Below are 19,837 nucleotides of genomic sequence, written 5' to 3'. Positions count from 1 at the left end.
TTTCTTCTGAGAAGACAAAAATTGAGGTGGCTGCAGATCCATATGAATTTGCTGCCAATAACATTAGTGCATAATCTTCTGAAACATTTATTTAGAGCACTAGAACCAAGTTTTGAAAGAGATGGCATTTTGACGATGATGTTCCCAGATTCCTCTCTATCTGCACAGAAAGAAACTTAATCTATATTCTTCAAGAGTGCTGTAACTGGTATAAAATAACTGTAACTACACATTTTTTAATGTTTTAACTATTTTTTTCTAGAAAGCATACAGAAAATAACTCATCTTACTAAATCAAAAACCAATCATCTTCAAAGCTGCTAGTTTCACTACCATTGCTGACCAATTGTGATCCTTTTTCTGCTCAAAGTTCCTTTTCCTACCCATTTAAGCTGAATGAAAGGGAAATTAAAAGTAATCTGTGTTATATTGATACAAAATGTCAAGCAGCACCATTTTTTTAAGCAATGAAGTCTTTGAAAAGATTCCAAAATACCAACATATTGGCAGAAAAGACGCTGGACAATTTGAGCAGGTATTATTTGAGACTATATAGAAATGAAATTGCCTTTGCAAAAGTTATAACTGAGAAAGTTATGACAGTGAAAGAGACCTAGCCTAACTAACTCTATCTTACTTATAACCTCGAATATGTCCTTGCTCATTGCTGGGCAAAGGCTGACCTAACTTTGGGGAAAAAATTTAGTTTATAATTCAGTTTTGAAACAAACATGGTAACAGCCTTTTCCCTAAATAGACCCCCTTCTTGCCTGGGGACTTCTCTACCTTCGTATGACTAAAAATTTGCTACAAGATTAGGAATGATGGTTTAGAAGCCATGCAGCCTCCAGCTGCAAGATTCTGAAACTCCCCAAATTGCTCCTGGGGATAACATCACTATTGGAAAATTTAAGATCAGTGCTTGAGATATTTTTGCAGACCCTTAACTCCAGGGATCAGCTATCACCACCAGGATTGATAAACTGGCTCGTCTGATCTTGTGGTCCACACCCAGGAACTGACTCACCACAAGAGGACAGCTTTGTTTTGTTTTTTGTTTTTTGTTTTTTTTTGAGACGGACTCTCACTCTGTCACCCAGGCTGGAGTGCAGTGGCCGGATCTCAGCTCACTGCAAGCTCCACTTCCCAGGTTTACACCATTCTCCTGCCTCAGCCTCCCGAGTAGCTGGGACTACAGGCACCCACTACCACGCCCGGCAAGTTTTTTGTGTTTTTTGGTAGAGACGAGGTTTCACTGTGTTAGCCAGGATGGTGTCGATCTCCTGACCTCATGATCTGCCCGTCTTGGCCTCCCAAAGTGCTGGGATTACAGGCTTGAGCCACCGCACCCGGCCCGAGGATAGCTTTGACTCCCTAGGATTTCATGTCCGACCCAAACAATCAGCACTCCCACTTCCCTGCCCCCCACCAGCCAAATTACTCTTAAAAACTCTGATTCCCAAACTCTCCAAGAGACTGATTTGACTAATAATAAAACTCAAGTCTCCCGTACAGTACAGCAGGCTCTATGTGAATTAAATTCTTTCTCTATTGCAATTCCCCTGTCTTGATAAATTGGCTCTGTCTAGGCAGCAGGCAAGGAGAACCCATTGAGTGGTTGTGGAAAACCCAGAGACCTCATGGGAAACATATGTTCATGCATGTGGCATGAGTATATAGGAATACATGTGTCATTTTTATATCTGGTGACAATGCATTTTGAAAAATTTTAACAGTGATGGACAAAAACAGATGCTTTAAGTTAACTAAAATACTGCTAACAGCTAACAAAAACAGTTTGTTTTCAGTGTTGGCTCAGCTTACCAGCTACCTCATATTAATATTTCAAACAAAGGGAAACTTATAGGAATGTACTTCAAAATAAGTCACTTTTAAAAGGCAGGGGTTAAAACACATGCATCCTTAAATTGGCCTGATGATGAATTTGGTGAATGGGGAAATAATGGTTCTCTCCCATCTGTCAATGCCATCAATGTCATCTGAAGGCATTTCCTAGGAACTTACTTATACCTCTTTACTAAATATAATAAAAAATATAGAGTCTTGATGTTTACTTCTCCATATCTCTAGTTATCATGGATCAGTGTGACTTCTGTTATTCTAAGAAGATATGCATTTTGGTCCTTGTCCTCAGTCCAAACTGATTAACTCAACTAGACATTCTCATCTCTTCTGATTGTTTCATAATCAGAAAACACAGCAGAGTTTTGTCACTGCCTGAGAATTTTCTCCTTTACTTTGCTCCTACATACCATGTTCTTACTCTTTCGTTTACTTTTTTAGTGTAATTACTGCCTGTTCATTAAACTTCTAGGACACATAGTAGATTATTATATTTGTTTTTCAATAACTAGGACCAAAAACTAACATCAAAGTTAGGTAAAATTTGTGATTTAAATCGGTCTTGAAAAGAACTGGGGCTTTGTTTAGTTGTTTTGTTTTTTCTTTTTTTCAAGAGCTTTCTGGCAAAATACTTGCTCCTACTCCAAGAAAAACAAATACTGGGACACCAAGGGTGTTGAAGGTCAGAATTAATATGCTTTTACTAATTAATCTATCTGAAGAAGTTTGCCCTACTTGCACCTTCAGTATAACTGCTTATAATCAGCTTTCTTTTAATGAAGTGCTTAAATGTCCCAATTCACTAAAAATAATAAAAACTAATAACAATAAGGCACAAATATTATAGAGCAAAAGAAATAAAAAATATCCTCTTAAAACATATTGATTTTTTGGTGGCTGCATTTCTTTTTTCATCCCTTGGTAATTAATTGCATTTTGTATTCTAAAGCATTTTAGTTCAGCCATTTTTGGGAAAGTGAATACTATGATACAAAAATGTATGACAATCATTTAGTGTCCTTGAACATCATTATTATGAAGAAACTGTACAGAGTTCTCATCTGCAAGATATTCAACATCAGTAATCACATTTCTCGTGAAGACAAATAAAAGGGAATTATATCCAGGTGCATGTGTGTGCTCATCTCCCCAGTGGTTTGCTACAAAGATCTCCCCAAAGGCAGTTCCTGATTTCTGGGCAGGGTCACCAGTAAAGGCAGTTTAAAAGGCTGGTGTGATTGGCATCTGGATACTACAATAGTCAAACCTTCCCCCAAATGATCATGGACCTGTTTTCACTAATAGGAAAAAATAAGTGACAAGGAGAAAGAGGGTCACCTTTGGAATGCCAATCTGAGCAGTATTTTAGTTGCTGTTTTTACCAGGTTCCATTTGGATTACTAGCATTACAAGGAAAGAACTAAATTCTTTGTGTAAATCAAGTAGATTTACTCTGCACCCCTGAAAAAAAAAATAAGCATGATTTTTTCCTCTCCAAAGACACAGTGATATCCCCTTCTAGTTGCATACGCGAGGGGAGACTCTATTTGCTATTCCTGTGTTGGAAGAAGAATGTATTGTTAACCCCATGTAACCAGGTCCCTATTTCACCATGATTGTTTATATCATTGCCCAATTATAAGATCATGAAGCTATTTTAATTTTCTACCTTCTTTATAACATCTGATATGACCCCATAATTGAATATCTATTTTATGTTGAATTCTGCCCATATCACTAAGTTTCTTAAATTAGAGAAAAATAGTAAATTTATATCAATCTTAAATTTTATTAATAAACATAATATTATAGCAAACAATTTATTTTAAACTCTAGGTGCTTTTTAACTCACAGATGCCACAGTTACAGCCTGTGTTTTGGATTGCGGTGCCTCCTAAATATTCTATATTCATAGAATTGGAATTTTAGAGGTTAGAAGCATTGATCACCCAACAAAATCCCCAATTTAATAGATTAGCAACATTAAACACTCAGAAAAGTAGTTTGCCCAAGTCCTCACCACTAGGTCAATTAATTTAACTATTTTCAATAGCAAAATTAAGTATCACATTTTAATATGGAATATTGCATATTACTCATGCCCCAGATATAACATTTGAGCAAACATATTTTGCATGTGTAACAGCAAATAAATTAATAGAATGTTGATTTTATAACTGCAGAATACTCTTACTCAGGAAATCTCCTGTCTCATAGTAGGCAATTAATAAATATTTGTTAAATGAATAATAACTAATAGCTAATGTTTAATGAGTACTAAATAATCTTTGTGGTAGACACCGTGCAAAGTTCATTAGATGGCCTATCTACTTTAAATCCTCACCTACCTGCTAGATACCAATATTGTAAGTAGAATTATTTTAATTTTAAAGAAAAGGAAACAGAAGCACAAAAAAGATTAAATGGGTTGTCTAATTACATTTAGCTAATAAATAATGGGGCCTGGATTTGAAACTAATTTATCAGTTAATCTTCTTTGAAGTCCTCATAATCATATACAGAGAGTTAATTATTTTAAATTTAAACTATGATGTAAATGACTGATAATACATTCTTCCTGGAGATTAGATTTTTAAAAGAATACTTGTATCAGAAAAGAAAAGGAAGCAAAAACAGGTCTCAAAATAGCTTTTGCTGGTTCTTTATTCTGCCCAAAGGTAGAAATTGACAGAGTTTATTTACAGTACTAAGTTTGATAATTTACAATATTAACATTTTAGGGCATATATTCATATGCTTGAATTATTCTCTTTCTATTGTGTAAGATAAAAATATTTAAAGCAAATATGAAAGAGGCCTAAGTTGTATAAGATATCTCTTTCTTGTACTACAATAATGAGATATTTCTTACTGAGACTTTCAACATAATGCTCATGGCCATGAAATGTGTTATGAATGCATTTATAATTCCTGTCATCGATGGGTACAATCTAACTTATCTTTTCATATATAAAATATGTATAATTATGTACATCAACCTTATATTTGTCTTTGAGTACTAATTGATATTTCTATTCAGAAGTCATTTTAGTTGAAGTTTGAGATTTTGAATTGAATAATTCAAAATAAAGGACATCTTAGTTTATCTTAAAGTTATTAACTTTTAAAAATGTAATTCATCATATTAGAGGGTTCAAGGATTTGCTCATTAAATTTGTCTCAGAATATAAAAACTGTATGAAATATAAAGGAATATAAGTTGAAAGCACTGTTTAACGCATAGCACTTCAGCCCATTTCACATAATGTTATTTATATCTTAAACACCTAGCTCCTAGTAACACTCTGGGTTTAATCGCTATATATAAAAAAAAATCCTTACATGTCTTTGGGGATACAAATAAATGAATAAATAATGCCAACACTACTTGCTGTTTGGAGGCTGAAACTAACTGAAAGACAAATCCAAAAAGTTTAGCAGTATTAGAGAAGGAATGTTTGGGTGATAATTATTTCACCTCCTATCCCTCTTTCTTACTTTTATATACTTCCTATTCTAACACTTCCAAAGAACAGGCTACAAAAGTTCCTTTCCACCCTGTAGCAGAGACCTTGCCTTTAAATTTGGAAGGCTCCAGGTCACATTTCAACCCTGAAATTCAATAGCTGTGGCACAATGGGCAAGTCACTCACTTGAGCCTCTTTTCCTCCTGCACTACAAGGGTAAAAAGAGCTACTTTATAGGGTTGCAGAGGGATTGGATAGGAGAATTTATCAGTAAGAATAATGTAAGATGCTAATTGTATGCTTACCTCTCTATTTAGGAAAGTGCAAGTTTACAGAAAGTTATTGAGTTGGTTTTGAAAACTTGTCCTAGCTCATTAATCGGGGACATTTAGTTAGGCTTTGGTACAACTCAATAAAATTATTCAATCAAACCTGGCAAGTCAGCCAAAGGATCAAACCAATAATTTAGTATATACCTGGTTATATTAAAAGTTAAAGGGAGTCTTAAAAGTAAAGTCAAGCTACCATTAAAAAGGGCATCAGCAATGTCCCAGAATGTGCCTGAACACAGAAGAACTTCTCACTCTCCAGGAATCACCAAAGCTCCAGGGAGCAGTTCAAGCCAAAATTGTGATCTCCCTGCCTTGTCCTTCAAATGATGTGTACTCCAAGCACATTTTCTGTGCAGCTGGAGGCTTTGTTACAGACAGAAGGATCCTGCTTAGTGAGGCCAGTGTTTACAGCCTAACTTTTTTAAAGAGGAATTTGGAAAACTTCCCAGACACTGCATCTGCCCCTAGCCCTTGCACCTCAGAGTATAAGGCCGGCAAGGGAGATAGCGAGGATGACTAAATTTATTAACGGTGGACGGGCCACTCTATCTTTCACTGCAACAACAGTAGGTGATCCCATCAAAAATCTGTCTGCTGGCTAGCCTGCAAATCCAAGCTGACATCCTTGCAGCAGCTATGCCCAGTTGAATGGAAACGGATGCTATTCCTTGGAAGAAACACATCACAAGCCAAATATTGGACCAGGGCAGTAGTTTCTATTTTCATTTGGGAAAAGACTTTTACTATTATTCATGTGTTCCTTTTCCTTAACTATTTTTTCTTTTCTTTTTTGCCATTTTACGAATAAAAAGCAGAAGTCAAGCATTTTAGCTCAATGATTCAATTTCTAATACTCTGCGATGATTTTGACGTACTGGGAGAGTAGTTAAGCATGCATTAATCTCAATATATCTCAGCTAGAATATAATCATGATTCATTACAAAGGTGCATCCGCAGCCAGCCTCAACGAAAAGCAAACTATTTACTATTTTAGGTAAAAATAAAACAATATAAATTTTTATAGCTCTAATTCCATTTCATTGTCTTCACATATGCAGTATTTTAAAGACTATTTGCTCCAAAATGACTTTCTCATGGATAATTAAACGAACATCTTTATGAATTTACAGAATAATATATATCTTATACCTCGTAAATGTTTTTAAAAATTGGATAAGTGAAGTACGTATTATAAATAGTTGAATTTGTTACGGCTATACTGAAATCATGCTATTAGAAGCTGTAATTCACAGAGGTCATGGGACTTCCAAAATATTGTGGTACTAGTAACGCCACGAGCAGGGTAAGGCCAGTGAGGCAGGATTGTGCCGGTACAGGGTCCAATCTGTCTTTATTTAAGCTTTTGATAATACTTTTGTAGTGTTTTCACATTGATTTTCATTTTTAAAAATATTACATTAAAATATTTACATCAATGCTGAGTTTTCTAGTGCCTTTAAATTTTGTGACTGAGGCAAGAGCCTCACTTGCTTTACCGTAGTCCTGGCCTAGAGGAGTTACGTTTCCTCTGGGATTAGTTTTTCCTACAATGTTCTTCATAGAACATGAGATATTAAGTTGCCACAGTGAAAAAAGGAAGAAAGAAAGAGCGAGAGAAAGAAAAAGAAAATGTTACATCAAATATCTGTCAGGCATGATTAGCTAAGCAAAGTTAAATAGCATTCTTACAATGCTTTTTGGAGTTTTAGTAACCTGGTGCACACTGAGAATCTCCAATAGCATGAAGGCATTTTGCAAACTCATTTGCTCAGAGAACACAGTGAATAATATTTCAAGAAACATATCCTGGCAAATACTTCGCAAAAATACAAATACAAAGCATATACTTTGATCCAATAAGGCTGCTTCTTCACCTGCATCTTTTTTTTTTTCCTTTCCTTCACTTACCTGACTTATTTTTCCCCAGAATTCTGTAAAGATGGACATGCTGACACCATCATGCAAAAGTTATCGAAGGGCTGAATTAGTATTTCTATAAGTATGTATAATAAAAATTCATTGTAAAGGGATATCAAAATAATAGAAAACATTTTGGACCTTCGTGTCTCCTAAATAAAGCAATGTCAAACACACTTACCAGTAAAGTCTGTATTGACTGGGTGAGTGGAGCTGGGAAATTTACAATACCCATTTCCTGTGAAACGGATTCCTTTCATCATCGTGGTCATCAGAGCTGGTAGAGATGACTCTCTCCTTTCCAGCTGATATATAGGAGAGGGTCCATTCAGTTCTTCAGGTGGAAACCACCTAAGATGGATTGTTGTGCTGTTGATTCCTTTAACTAGAGGAGGCCTCAGTTGTGCTGGTGCTAAATATTAGAAAACAGTTGTTACATTCAAGAATTTGGTTTCTGTCTCTAGACACACACATTCACATATATGCATATATGTACTTGTATATATCACACTTAAAATCAAATCAGTTGTGGTTTCAAGTATCTGTATGGTTCTAGGAACTGAAAAGATAGAGTTTATCTTAAAAGCAGTGAAACAAAATTTAAATAGCCAACATACTTCACACAAAACTTTCAAATTAATTTTTTTCTTGAAAATAACTTCTCTATTCTTTTTAGCTAAATAATAGATCTTATATATTATAGTAGCTGCTGTAATCTGGATGGTGCCCCAACCACAGTCCCTTTACCAAGGAGGTACCCCAATGGCCCAGTTTCTGTGCCTGTTGGTCTCTGATGGCTCACGGCTGCCCGCTTCTGTGTAGAAATTCCCTTGGCTGAGTAAAAGCTGCCTCACCCTGGAGCCAAAGGATCCTGCAGTGAAACCTACAGCCAATGACTAGCACTAAACCTATAGAGCAGAGGCCCTCGCCTTAAAGTGGCTTCAACTCAGTGCTGTAATTTACAGGGGCCAAGCATAATCCGTGCCAACCAATGGGTAATGCAGGAATATTAACACAGGTTTACCAAAACTTTGTGCTTGTGTAAAAATAAGTCAGAAAGTCATTTTTAAAAAGACTTGTATTATTTTTATTTTTGATTGCTCCTGTGGAACATGGCTACACCATAGGCAATGTGCCAGGGGTAACCTTTTTGTTTGTTTGTTTGTTTTAGAGATGGAGTCTCACATTGTTGCCCAGGCTGGAGTGCAGTGGCTATGCACAGGCACAATGATAGCTCACTACAGCCTGGAACTCCTGGGCTCAAGCAATCTTCCTGTCTCAGCTTCCCAAGTAGTTGGGACTACAGACAGGTGCCACTATACCCAATAGATTCCATTGTTTAAGAGCAGTTTTATGTTCATAAAAAATTGAGAAGAAGATACAGAGTTCTACCCTATCTCCCCACTCATGCACAGTCTTTTCCAGTACCAACATCCAGCACCCAAATGGTTCATTTGCTACAGTAGATAAATCTGCATTGACACATCATTATCATTCGAAGTCCGTAGTTTCCACTGGGGCTTACACATGGTGTTTACATTCTCTGGCTTTGGACAAATGTATGATGATATGAATCCATCATTATTCTATTATACAGAAAATTTTCACTACCCAAAACATTCTCTGTGTCCTGCCTATTCATCTCTCCTTCCCCCTACCCTGGGTAACTACTCATCTCCATAGTTTTGCCTTTTCCAGAAAGTCATATAGTTGGAATCATACAGCATGTAGCCTTTGTAGACTGACTTTTTTCACTGAATAATATGCATTTACGTTTCCTTCATGTCTTTTCATCATTTGATAGCTCATTTAATGCTAAATAATTTTCCCTTGTCTGGATGTAGTATAGTTTATTTATTCATTAATCGACTGATGAATATTCTGGTTGTTTCCAAGTTTTGGTAATTGTGAATAAAGCTGCTATGATGTGCATATATATGCACATCTAATTATATATCTAATTATATATCAGACTTTTGTGTTTTAAATTCTGTTGAGTAAATACCAAGAAGTGCAATTGCTGTATCATACGATAAGAGCACGTTTGGTTGTGCAAGACACTGTCTTCCAAAGTGGCTGTACCATTTTGCATTCCCACTAGCAATGAGTGAGCATTCCTGCTACTGTACAGCCTCATCAGCATTTGTTGTCAGTGTTCCAGATTTTGGTCATTCTACTGGGTATGTAGTGGTATCTTATTTTAATTTGCATTTCCCTTTACGACGTATGATATAGAACATCTTTCCTATGTGTATTTGCCATCTGTATATCTTCTATGGTCAAAAAGCTCCTTTTGTATGTAATTTTCTGATTTTTAAAGCTTAAAAACTGATCTAAATTAAAGCAAACAAGCAATAACCACTCTGAATGTTAAACAGAGCATCAGCACAAAGTAACAAGCCTGTGAGTTCAGCAGTTTACACACAATGGTCCAGGCACCTAACTTTGGTCAGCCTCTTGGTCCTAGAGAGCACCCTGGCCCTGAAGTGACCCCACCACCAGGAGTGGGCTTAGCCTTGGAGTAGTAGTGGCCTCACGCCCTTGCATACATTGGGACCTAGCCATGCTTTTAGGTGGTGGGACACTGGCAATTCTTTGAAGGTTCCTGGGAAACACTAGGAGTCACTGAGATTAAGGTTTTCCCTACAACTTGCTGGAAATGAGGTTCAGATTAACAGCTGAGTTATTGAAAATGAAGGTCTGTTTTGGTTTGATTCTTTTTTTCCTTAAACACTTGAGTTTGTGAGCTGAGATTCATTCCCCCTTTAAGTGTGTCTGCTGGATTTGAAAAGTGAAAGTAGAGAAAGGAACAAATGTCATAATCACTGAGCCTATTTATTAAGGGCCCAAACTATGTCTGTGGACTTTTAATTTACACCTGTGTTAACACAGCCATACACAGACACAAAGTCATTGCCTGTTTCAATAAATATAAATCAAAATGATGTGGATATAAGAATTGAAGCCCTTAAACCACGAAAGGAAATTCACCATAAAGCAACTTAGAACAATTACTATCTGTTACTTTTTAGACCTTGGGCCAGCTTTTCAAAGAGAAACAATTCATTTTGATTCTGTTTTAACTTTTAGTAAAAAAGAAAAGGCACTGAGCAAAAAGTTCATCAAGTTAGAAAGATAATTAACAATTCTGGTTATTTTCTGCCACTGCAGCCCATGTGATATTTTTATTTTAATATATGTATGAATCTGTGAATTATATGCATAATTTCTCTTAGCATTTTTTTCTGCTAAAAATCAGTTAAATGGTAGACTCTCAAAGATTTCATTCTACAGGCTACGATCTCACTTCAAAATAATCCAAAACAAAATAAAAGGCTAAGTCATTCAGAAATTTCTTCACCCACCAAGTCTCTCTTCAGAGTTTACAGTTACATATTTGTATTAAAATTTTAGCAGGCCATTCTTGGCTATGATCTCAACTGGGAAAGGAAGGTTGTCAAATATTTTTCAGTCCTGGGCTCAGGGAAGCAATGAAGAACCAATTACAAAATTTTTAAATTGCAATTTGCTAGATTCCCTAGGGTTTTGGGACACAGAGACCAGAACTTTTTAGTTTCATAAACTAGTCTAGTAATATCCAATAGCCCAAAACTACTAGACCAGTACTATCCAATAGAACTTTCTCCAGTGAAGGAAATGTTCTAGGTCTGTAATGTTTAATACGGTAACCACTAGCCTTATAATTAGATTATTGAGCATCTGAAATGCAGCTAGTGAGAATGAGAAATTGAATTTCAAATTTCTTAATTTTAATTAGCTGTATTTTAAATTTAAATAGCTACATATGATTCATGACTACCATACTGGACACCAAAGATGTAGATAAAGAATCACAAATTATACATATTTGGTGTGCTGAGAATAGGATTCCCATTTTAACCAAATGAAGAAGAATGAAGACGCCTCCTATACATCTTAAAAACTGAAGAGTTTCATTGCTGTTTGAAAGCAGCCTTTCTCCAGGTCCCATTTGTTTGAAAGTTGATACATCTCTACTCCAACCACTCAACTCAATGGAGATAATGTTGAAGCTCAGCACCACCACAGAAATCAGATTCCTTCCCCCATCTGTAGCATAGTCCAAAAATTACGTCTTAATCAGGAATATAGATTAAGAGTAAAACAAAACTAAACAAAAGGAATTCTGGCAACTCTGTCGTTTTTGTGTAATAATTACAGAAAATTGGAGCACGCATTTTTGTTTTAATTTGGCCAAGTGATTCTAATCAATAGGGAAATTCTTGAGAGTCCATTAAAATTAATGTTTACCATTTAAACTTTAAGTAGTAGAGCAACTCTTGATACCCAGAGAAATTATTCCACCAAGTAACGGGACTGTCCTTTAGAAGTCAATTCCTGAGAATGAATAGAACTAGAGTACATTTTTTATTCTCTTGCTTAAAAGAAAAACAAAACAAAAAACATTCCAGCAGTTGGGTTTTACAGTTTCACATACAGGAGTCAACTAAGCCTGTTTGAAAGGGTGAACATCCTACAGAGTTATTCTTTTCAGAGTTCCTCTAAGGCTGGAAGGGGGAATTAAGTGAAATTGTCAATCAATTAAACTAGACTGGTGTCACATACATATAAGTAGAATATGAAGAAAAATAGATACTCCTGAACCATTAAACACACATACATACACGCACATAGAATCACCATGAGATTGGGGTAATGATGAATTATTCATCAGATTTTCAAAGGAAAAGAATTACAGGTAAAAATAAATATGATCTTTAAAGATTTGTTAATTTACAAAACAGTTCGTTAGGAGACAACACTGAATAATGAAAGGGATTTGGTAGACTTTTAAAAATTATATTTCACTTTTTAATGTCTAAATCTGTGTGATTTTAGAAAAATCCCTCAATACATATCTGCTTCAGCTTTCCCATCTGCAACATGAGGATACATTTTCAGTGAAATACGTTGACAACAATTGCTTCTACAACAATATGTATATTTGCTTTATGTTTTACAAAACAAGTTTCTATACAAATACGAGGCACTATCATTACAAGAACAAATCTTTCAAATTATATGTTATTAAGGAATATAATTCATCTATATTCAAAATCTATCTGTATTTACATAGAAAATTGTTTTGTAAATGTAAAGTTTAAAATGAATCTTCAATATTCATTATTTCTAAGAACAATATACAAAGTTTAAAATGAATGTTCATTATCCATCATGTCTAAGAATAAAGTGTCTATTTTTGCTTGGGATAAAAGTACAAAATTCTTGTACTTTTAAAATAGCATTTGTATTTTTAATAGGGGTAATCTGATTTCTTTTCTATCTATTTGATGTATAGATATTCTTTTATAAAATGTTATAATATGCATTCTTCTTCATGCAGCATTTATTACTTTATAACATAATCAGTAGTATATCACAATGAATACATTTAGACTTGCAAAATTTATGTAGTGTGGCATTTTGAGCACCATAGGATAAGAACTAAAAGCTGAACAAAGCTCTTTCTGAGGTACTGGTCTTTAAAATGGAATCTGTTCATTTGTTTTCAAGGAATCTGTTCGTTTTTGGCCTATGAAGACTGTATGGCTGTGTCAACAGCTTAAGACATCATCAACTTTCTATGATGATGACAAGAATTCAAGAATAAACAGTCTTTCTGTGTTTCAGGGGTGGGTGGGGAGCAGACTACATAAGACAGTCTTAATAAGCATCCTGTCAATAGAAAATGATTTTGACTTTTTCACAGAAATGCAAAACTATGCCAGGAAAAGCAATTTGCCAAACCCTACTAGGCCAAAACACTTGCAGAAGGGCACTGGGACCAGGACACAAACAAGAAGTTCAGATCATGAGCCATGATTTCTCTGCTGCAGCTTTGCCACTGTAGCTGCTCACCAATCAGTGTCCTAAAGAGGAAAAGTTTTCACCAGAAACTCTCAGGGATGACTCAACACCACCTTGTTGACTGTCTATTATCTGACCAGGGAAGAAAGAATAAAATATATTTTGCCATTTTCTTCTTTGTTGACAAGTCATCTTCAGGAGCGCATATTACTAGAAGATCTGGAGAGGAGAAAATGTAGGCTCTAGATCAGCTCTTTAAGACCCTCAATATGGAACATTGGTTAATCCATTATTAGGTTTCTCTATTCTTCAGTTACTTCAATTGTTAGAGTGACAGGCTTGATTTATGTCTAGGACCTCTTCCAGTTTCAAAGTTCTTTGATTGAATAATTTAAAGCAGTACTTCTAAGTTAATAAGCCATGAATGGGTGCCAGACATCCTGATCCTCTTCGCTCCTGAGAGGCCAGCAGGAGCCCCTCTGGTTTATCCCCTTCAGCTCTCAGCCACCTTGTTCCTTTACCTTAGCATGGCATACAAATATGATTTGTCTATGTGTTCTGTGACATAAAGAAAAGCTAGCAAACCCTGCTTTTAGAGAAGTTCAGTGAACATGGTGAACAAACATTACCTTAACCAGTTATTGTTCTGGCAATCACAATAATTTGCACAAAACTACCATCCTACACATGAAGAGAGAAGAGGATCCATTATTTCGAAACTGCACATATAGCAGCAATCATGACAGCAGCCACCGTTCCCTAAAGTCCACCGTTAATAAAAGGTAGTTGCTTGGACTGTAATTATGGCATCCTTGCTACCCAAACTTGAAGCTTTTATGGGGCTTATGCAATTAACTACTTAAATGCATCGTAACACTTGCTTCTCTGACAGCAAAGTATTGATTTTTTCATCATTTTCAAGTCTCCTCCAGCACAAATAAATGTACTACAGTTACAGTTAATGCACTGTGTACATGCATTAAATGCTAGTGTGACAAAATTTATTATTTTGTGATATATAGAATAGAAGTCTGGCTTCTCAGAACGTAGCATCACTGATCTAACATCAGTATGAAGACTACCATTGTCCTTGATCCTCCAAATTCTCTAACTTCCAAAAGCTAAAGACCTATTTTAATAGGATACTTAGACTTTAAATTAAAAGGAGGGGACACTGAATATAAATTTTTTATATATGTCAATGTGGGAGAAAATTTAAAATAGTCTAATAGAGAAGAAAGATACAGTTTGTATTTTCCTAAAGGTGTCACTGTGGGACCTACAGCAACTTTGTTCTGATAAAATTTTCCTATTTAATTTCTTTCCTTGCAGTTTTTTAGGGCACATCTGTCAAAATATTTTGCATACTAGAATCTCTCTGATTCAGTCAATTTTTACATAGTTTGATTGTGTTGTTTTAATGACTTATAGGATACATAGCACATTATAAAGCTAAAATTGTGTATTGAAAGTGTGATTTCTACATGCCATTTCCACCTGCCAAAAAGGCCAGTAGAGCCCCTGGTAAAGTCGCATATCTAAATATAGACCTGGCCACAGAGGTCATCATACAGTTCATAAACAAACCTTTTCCTCGGATATAACTACACACTACAAATTAAAGTTGGTGAGTAAAAAGCAGTTAATTTTGTTTTGTTAGAAATAATATCATTTTAGTTTTAGCGTCTAAGACAGATGCCAGCATTTCCCTCTGAACAGATGGTAATTCCATCTAATAGTGCATCTCTGTATTAGTAAGGTCTGTTGTGTATACAAACAGTAATAAACACTAGGTAAGGATCAAAATAAATTTTAATTGCTGACATTAAATTCTGGCAGCCACAGTTCTAAGGCTGCAATATTCCTTTTTCAAGTCTGTCAGATTTACTAATGCAGCAAAAGCTTTTCCAAAAGCTGCCAGATCCCAGTTCCAATAAAAACATGTTTGCGCACTACCAGTTACCAGTCTCCAACCAGGGGACCTGTTTGCAGATACTGAAAGAATTCTTCAAGAATGCCTTGGAATTGGTGCTACCATCTATGTGATGACCAGCCGGTGCTTCTTTTAAAATGCCCCTGAAGGACCGAGCATTTAATTAAGAAGTTAGTATAAAATGTTACATCCAATTGTTACATTAGGGGTCATGGTATTATTTATCACAGCCACTTTCTTACCCTACTAAGTAGGGATCTCTCATCCAACTCATTTTCTTCAATTTACAGAGCTGGGCATTCCTGAACTTCTCTGAAAGTGACATCATCCTTTCATTTGTTTATTTTGCCCCAGCCTGAAGGATTTCCCTGACAATCACAGCAATCATCAGCTGTGCTTTTCTATAGGCTTGCTGCGGATCGAGTGTGCCAGCAAGCACCGATTTGGTCTCATAATGCCTCCAGCGATCTGGTACTACAAGGAGTAGCCCCTATTTATTTTGAGAAGCTGCCATGTTTAAAAAAAAAAATAGCATTAAAAAAAAGCAGTTTGGCATTCAGGTGACTGTTCAATAACAAACATGCTTTGCAATCATATTTCTTTAAAAAATGGATGGATTTTTTTTAATCATGAAAAATATATTGCTTCCACCATATGGGACAACCTACGACTCACCAACCGATTTAAGATGCGGCATATTGAGCTGACCATATGTTACAGTGCTGTTGAATGGCTGAGTGATTCATGCCCGTCACATTCTAGTATATCAATTAAAGCTCCTTGAAGTCTGCATGATTTGTGTCTCTGTTATTAAACCCTGCTAATTCATCCCACTTACACATCTGTTATAAATCTCTAGGAGTGCTGCATGATTCATGGCAATCTGTGAGCATGCTACAGCAAATTCTTCTCCTTGTAATTAACAGTAAATTGTTTTACTGCCATGCAATGAATTTTTCAGTTATATTGCAAATGAACTCCTAAATGTGCGGTTCTTTCCTAAGAACTGACTTATATCATTAGGCAATTAAAAAGTATTGCTTTGAACCAAAAGCTTTTAATCAAGAGAAATATAACTTAAACATTGCTTAAGAGCCATGGAAATTTGACATGTTGGTTACAAGTGTGAAATAATTTCTGTTGAAAGAGCAAAACAAACAAACAAAAAACCTTCAGTGCACTCAGGATTTCACTGATGCTAAGACACAAGAACTCCTGCCTGAAAACAATTGGTGGGACAAGTTTTGCACAGATACTGTTTATCTTAGAAGTTACTTAAGTCATCTGTCATTACCAAATTTCTCAGACTACTTTACACTTCCTTAATTGTAAAATGGTGCCTTTATTCTTGAAATAAATAATTGGATAATTAGCCCAGTTGAATCATCAGAGGATTCCATTGCTGTTCAAGTGTTCTTGTCAAAGGTGAAGCAAATTCATTTCAGCTCGCCTTTGCAGGTCTTCGAAGAGGCTTTGATTTTTTTTCCCCACTTTCTTGGCAGCAGCCTCAGATTCATGAGTCCATACATCAAGTCAGTAGTTTAACAACAAATGGAATTAAATTCAAAGAAGGGAAACTAATTGAAGGACAGCAACAAAAGTGTTTGGTAATGTGCTTTTTAATATGGCATGCCACATTTGCATGATAATTTTTCCTTTTTAGCATGGAGCAGAAAGTGACTAGCTTAATGAGGGATTATTGAAGACAGGAATGAACAAAATGCATTCATAACTAAGAACAAAGATTGTATTATGAAACAAAAACAGGCAACCTCAGAGAAGTAACTGGGTGATTGGTTTATGCATTATGAATAAAAAGGTAGAAAAATATTTATATTAGTATTCACTAATGACTATATATACAAGATTGTTGTAATTAAAATTATAAATTAACATATTAAGAGTGCTTGTTTAATCACTCTGGCTCCTATTCACAAGGAAAAGACTTATGTACCCGAATGCAAAACAATGTGTGTTTTCAACCCAGCAGCAAACAGCCTATACATTTTACTTTGCATTCAGAAAGAAAATTTAATGCACACTAATTACTTGCTTAATGCGAGATGGACACTTCTAAGCTTGTAGTATGGAGGTCAATTTATGACAGGCAAGGGAAATATCACATTGTCCCTTCAGGAATGGATCTCCTAAAGTAATTTCTCATAAGAAGGGTTTAAACTAAACTCAATTTGCAATGGGTGGAAATACACAAATTTTCCCAGATTAAAAGGATAATCTTAAAGAAAAGTATAACAAGGATTTTAAGAGGGCCCAGTTCATCAACTCATTACCTTCATACACCCAGAAGCAACTCCAAAGCTATCAATAACACTGCTTGAAGATTTTGTAATGGAGAGAGACGCAGCTGCTCCTGAGAGAACACCTCTCTCAAATCAGTTCTCAGACTTTGTCGCAGGTATCAAAACTAAAGAAGCAGCAATGCAGTACTCTGGATGAAATGTACCCATTCTAATCATATATTTAATTGAAAAAATGTTTAAAACAAGAGAGAGCCAATTATAATTCTCAAGCTTTTTAATGAAACAGACAGATCAATCTTCACAAGTATCTTTTTGATTTTTGAGACTGAGATTTAAGGAGGCAACATATCTTTTCATGATTCAATGCTTCTAAAAGGCTAATTACTACTTCTAATTTGTGGTGCTCTTTTTCAAAATTTTTGAGTGGTCACTGGTCTCCTTTGATCTCTGATAATGCGCTCATATGAGCTATTAGACATAAGAGTTAAATTTCCCACAAATCCATTGGAATTCATTGGAATAATATATACTCTCCAAATTTCAATGTTAATAGTAGAAAAAACAGAGCCGAATGAACCATAAAGTTGCAAGTCAACTTTTATTACTCTCCTATAACAAAACTGTTGACCATTCAAAAGAACCGGCCTTATTATAGGCCTACAGTTTATTTCTATGATTTAATGTTTATATGTTCTATTCAGATGTTTTATTTTAGAAAAACATTTAGAAATACACGTTCATCTACTGAATAAGGAAGGAGGCAAAAAGGATGATGGACTTTTAATTTTTGGCTGGTATTCAAACAAAAGCAAATAAGTTTATTTTCACTGGTCTGAGCAACCCGAAAAATGGTGTATTTTATAATAAACCCAAGTGTAAGTAAAATTATTTTTTCATACTTTTGTCATATAAGAGACTTTATTTTTCTGCTGGGCAGGTGAGGAATCAGATAGTTCTAACAAAAATATTAAGGAATTAGAAAATAAATATTTTTTTTCCAGAAAAAAACACTAAAATAAATTTTTCTTTAGAAGAGAAAGGATTTTATATAGAAACAAAAGGTAATTCAATTTTTTAAAGAATGAAAATTGGGTAGAAGAAGAACTTTAGCTAAGAATTAAAAAACCACACATTTGAAATTTACCATTATATCTCCTCCTGCCTCCGCTCAGTCCTTCCAGCTTCTGCTTCAACCATGCTACTTAGGGTAAACCCCAGAGAGTCACCAGTGACCTTGCATCCATTTTAGGTCACATTTCTCTTGCTTTCCCTACACCATATGACACTACAGACAACATTCTCCTCCTAGACTTCTCTCTTCCCTTGACTTTTCTAATACTGCTTCTTCCTCTTAGTTCTTTTCCTAATTCTGACCATACCTCTGTTCACTTCACTCTTCCTTTCTCTTTTCTTTCCGAATAGAATATTCACTAAAGTGTTTTCTTTGGACTTCTATTTTGCTTTTTCTCTGCTTTCACTAATTGATTATAACCTATAGCATTAGCTCCCATCTATATGCAGATGATTACAAAATCTGCACCATTTTTAAGTTCCAGATTTGCAATTTCCGCTGCTGGATGGTTATAATTGTCATGGATGTGTTTCTATCAAATGATCAAATAAACTCACAAGTTTATTTCTCTCATATGTTCTTTGTCGATCTTTCCCCTTTTATTTAATGGTACTACCATGGGCTACAATATTTGCTATCATTGTCCATTCTTCCCACTGCTTAACTTCCAGGTCTTTCTTCCTTGAAGTCACTCTATTCCCTTCTTTCGTTTGTTTTTTTTTTTTTTTTTTTTTTTTTTTTTTTTTTTTTTTGAGACGGAGTCTCGCGCTGTGTCACCCAGGCTGGAGTGCAGTGGCGCGATCTCGGCTCACTGCAAGCTCCGCCTCCCAGGTTCACGCTATTCTCCTGCCTCAGCCTCCGAGTAGCTGGGACTACAGGCGCCCGCCACCACGCCCGGCTAGTTTTTTTGTATTTTTAGTAGAGACGGGGTTTCACCATGTTAGCCAGGATGGTCTTGATCTCCTGACCTCGTGATCCACCCGCCTCGGCCTCCCAAAGTGCTAGGATTACAGGCTTGAGCCACCGCGCCCGGCCTCTATTCCCTTCTTTCAATCTTCACTTCTACTCATCTGATTTACTCCCTTACGGCCTCTTTAAAAAAGTCTACCAGACTCTATTACACCCTCTCTTCTAATCTGTTGTG

At 35.7% G+C, this 19,837-nt stretch overlaps 1 protein-coding gene across 1 annotated transcript in view; it reads right to left on the bottom strand.

The window, feature by feature from the left end:
- USH2A (usherin) overlaps positions 1-19,837 on the bottom strand; it is a 790,277-nt gene that overhangs the window by 534,770 nt on the left and 235,670 nt on the right. The window contains exon 20 of the mRNA XM_021927201.2: positions 7,762-7,992. Within this exon, the coding sequence (XP_021782893.2) occupies positions 7,762-7,992 (231 nt within the window). The remainder of the gene's footprint in view (positions 1-7,761; positions 7,993-19,837) is intronic.

The sequence above is a fragment of the Papio anubis genome, chromosome 1 (genome assembly GCF_008728515.1).
Source record: "Papio anubis isolate 15944 chromosome 1, Panubis1.0, whole genome shotgun sequence".
NCBI classification, from domain to species: domain Eukaryota; kingdom Metazoa; phylum Chordata; class Mammalia; order Primates; family Cercopithecidae; genus Papio; species Papio anubis.
Note: the sequence above shows the minus strand (reverse complement) of the source record. Positions and strands in the feature narration are given on the sequence as shown.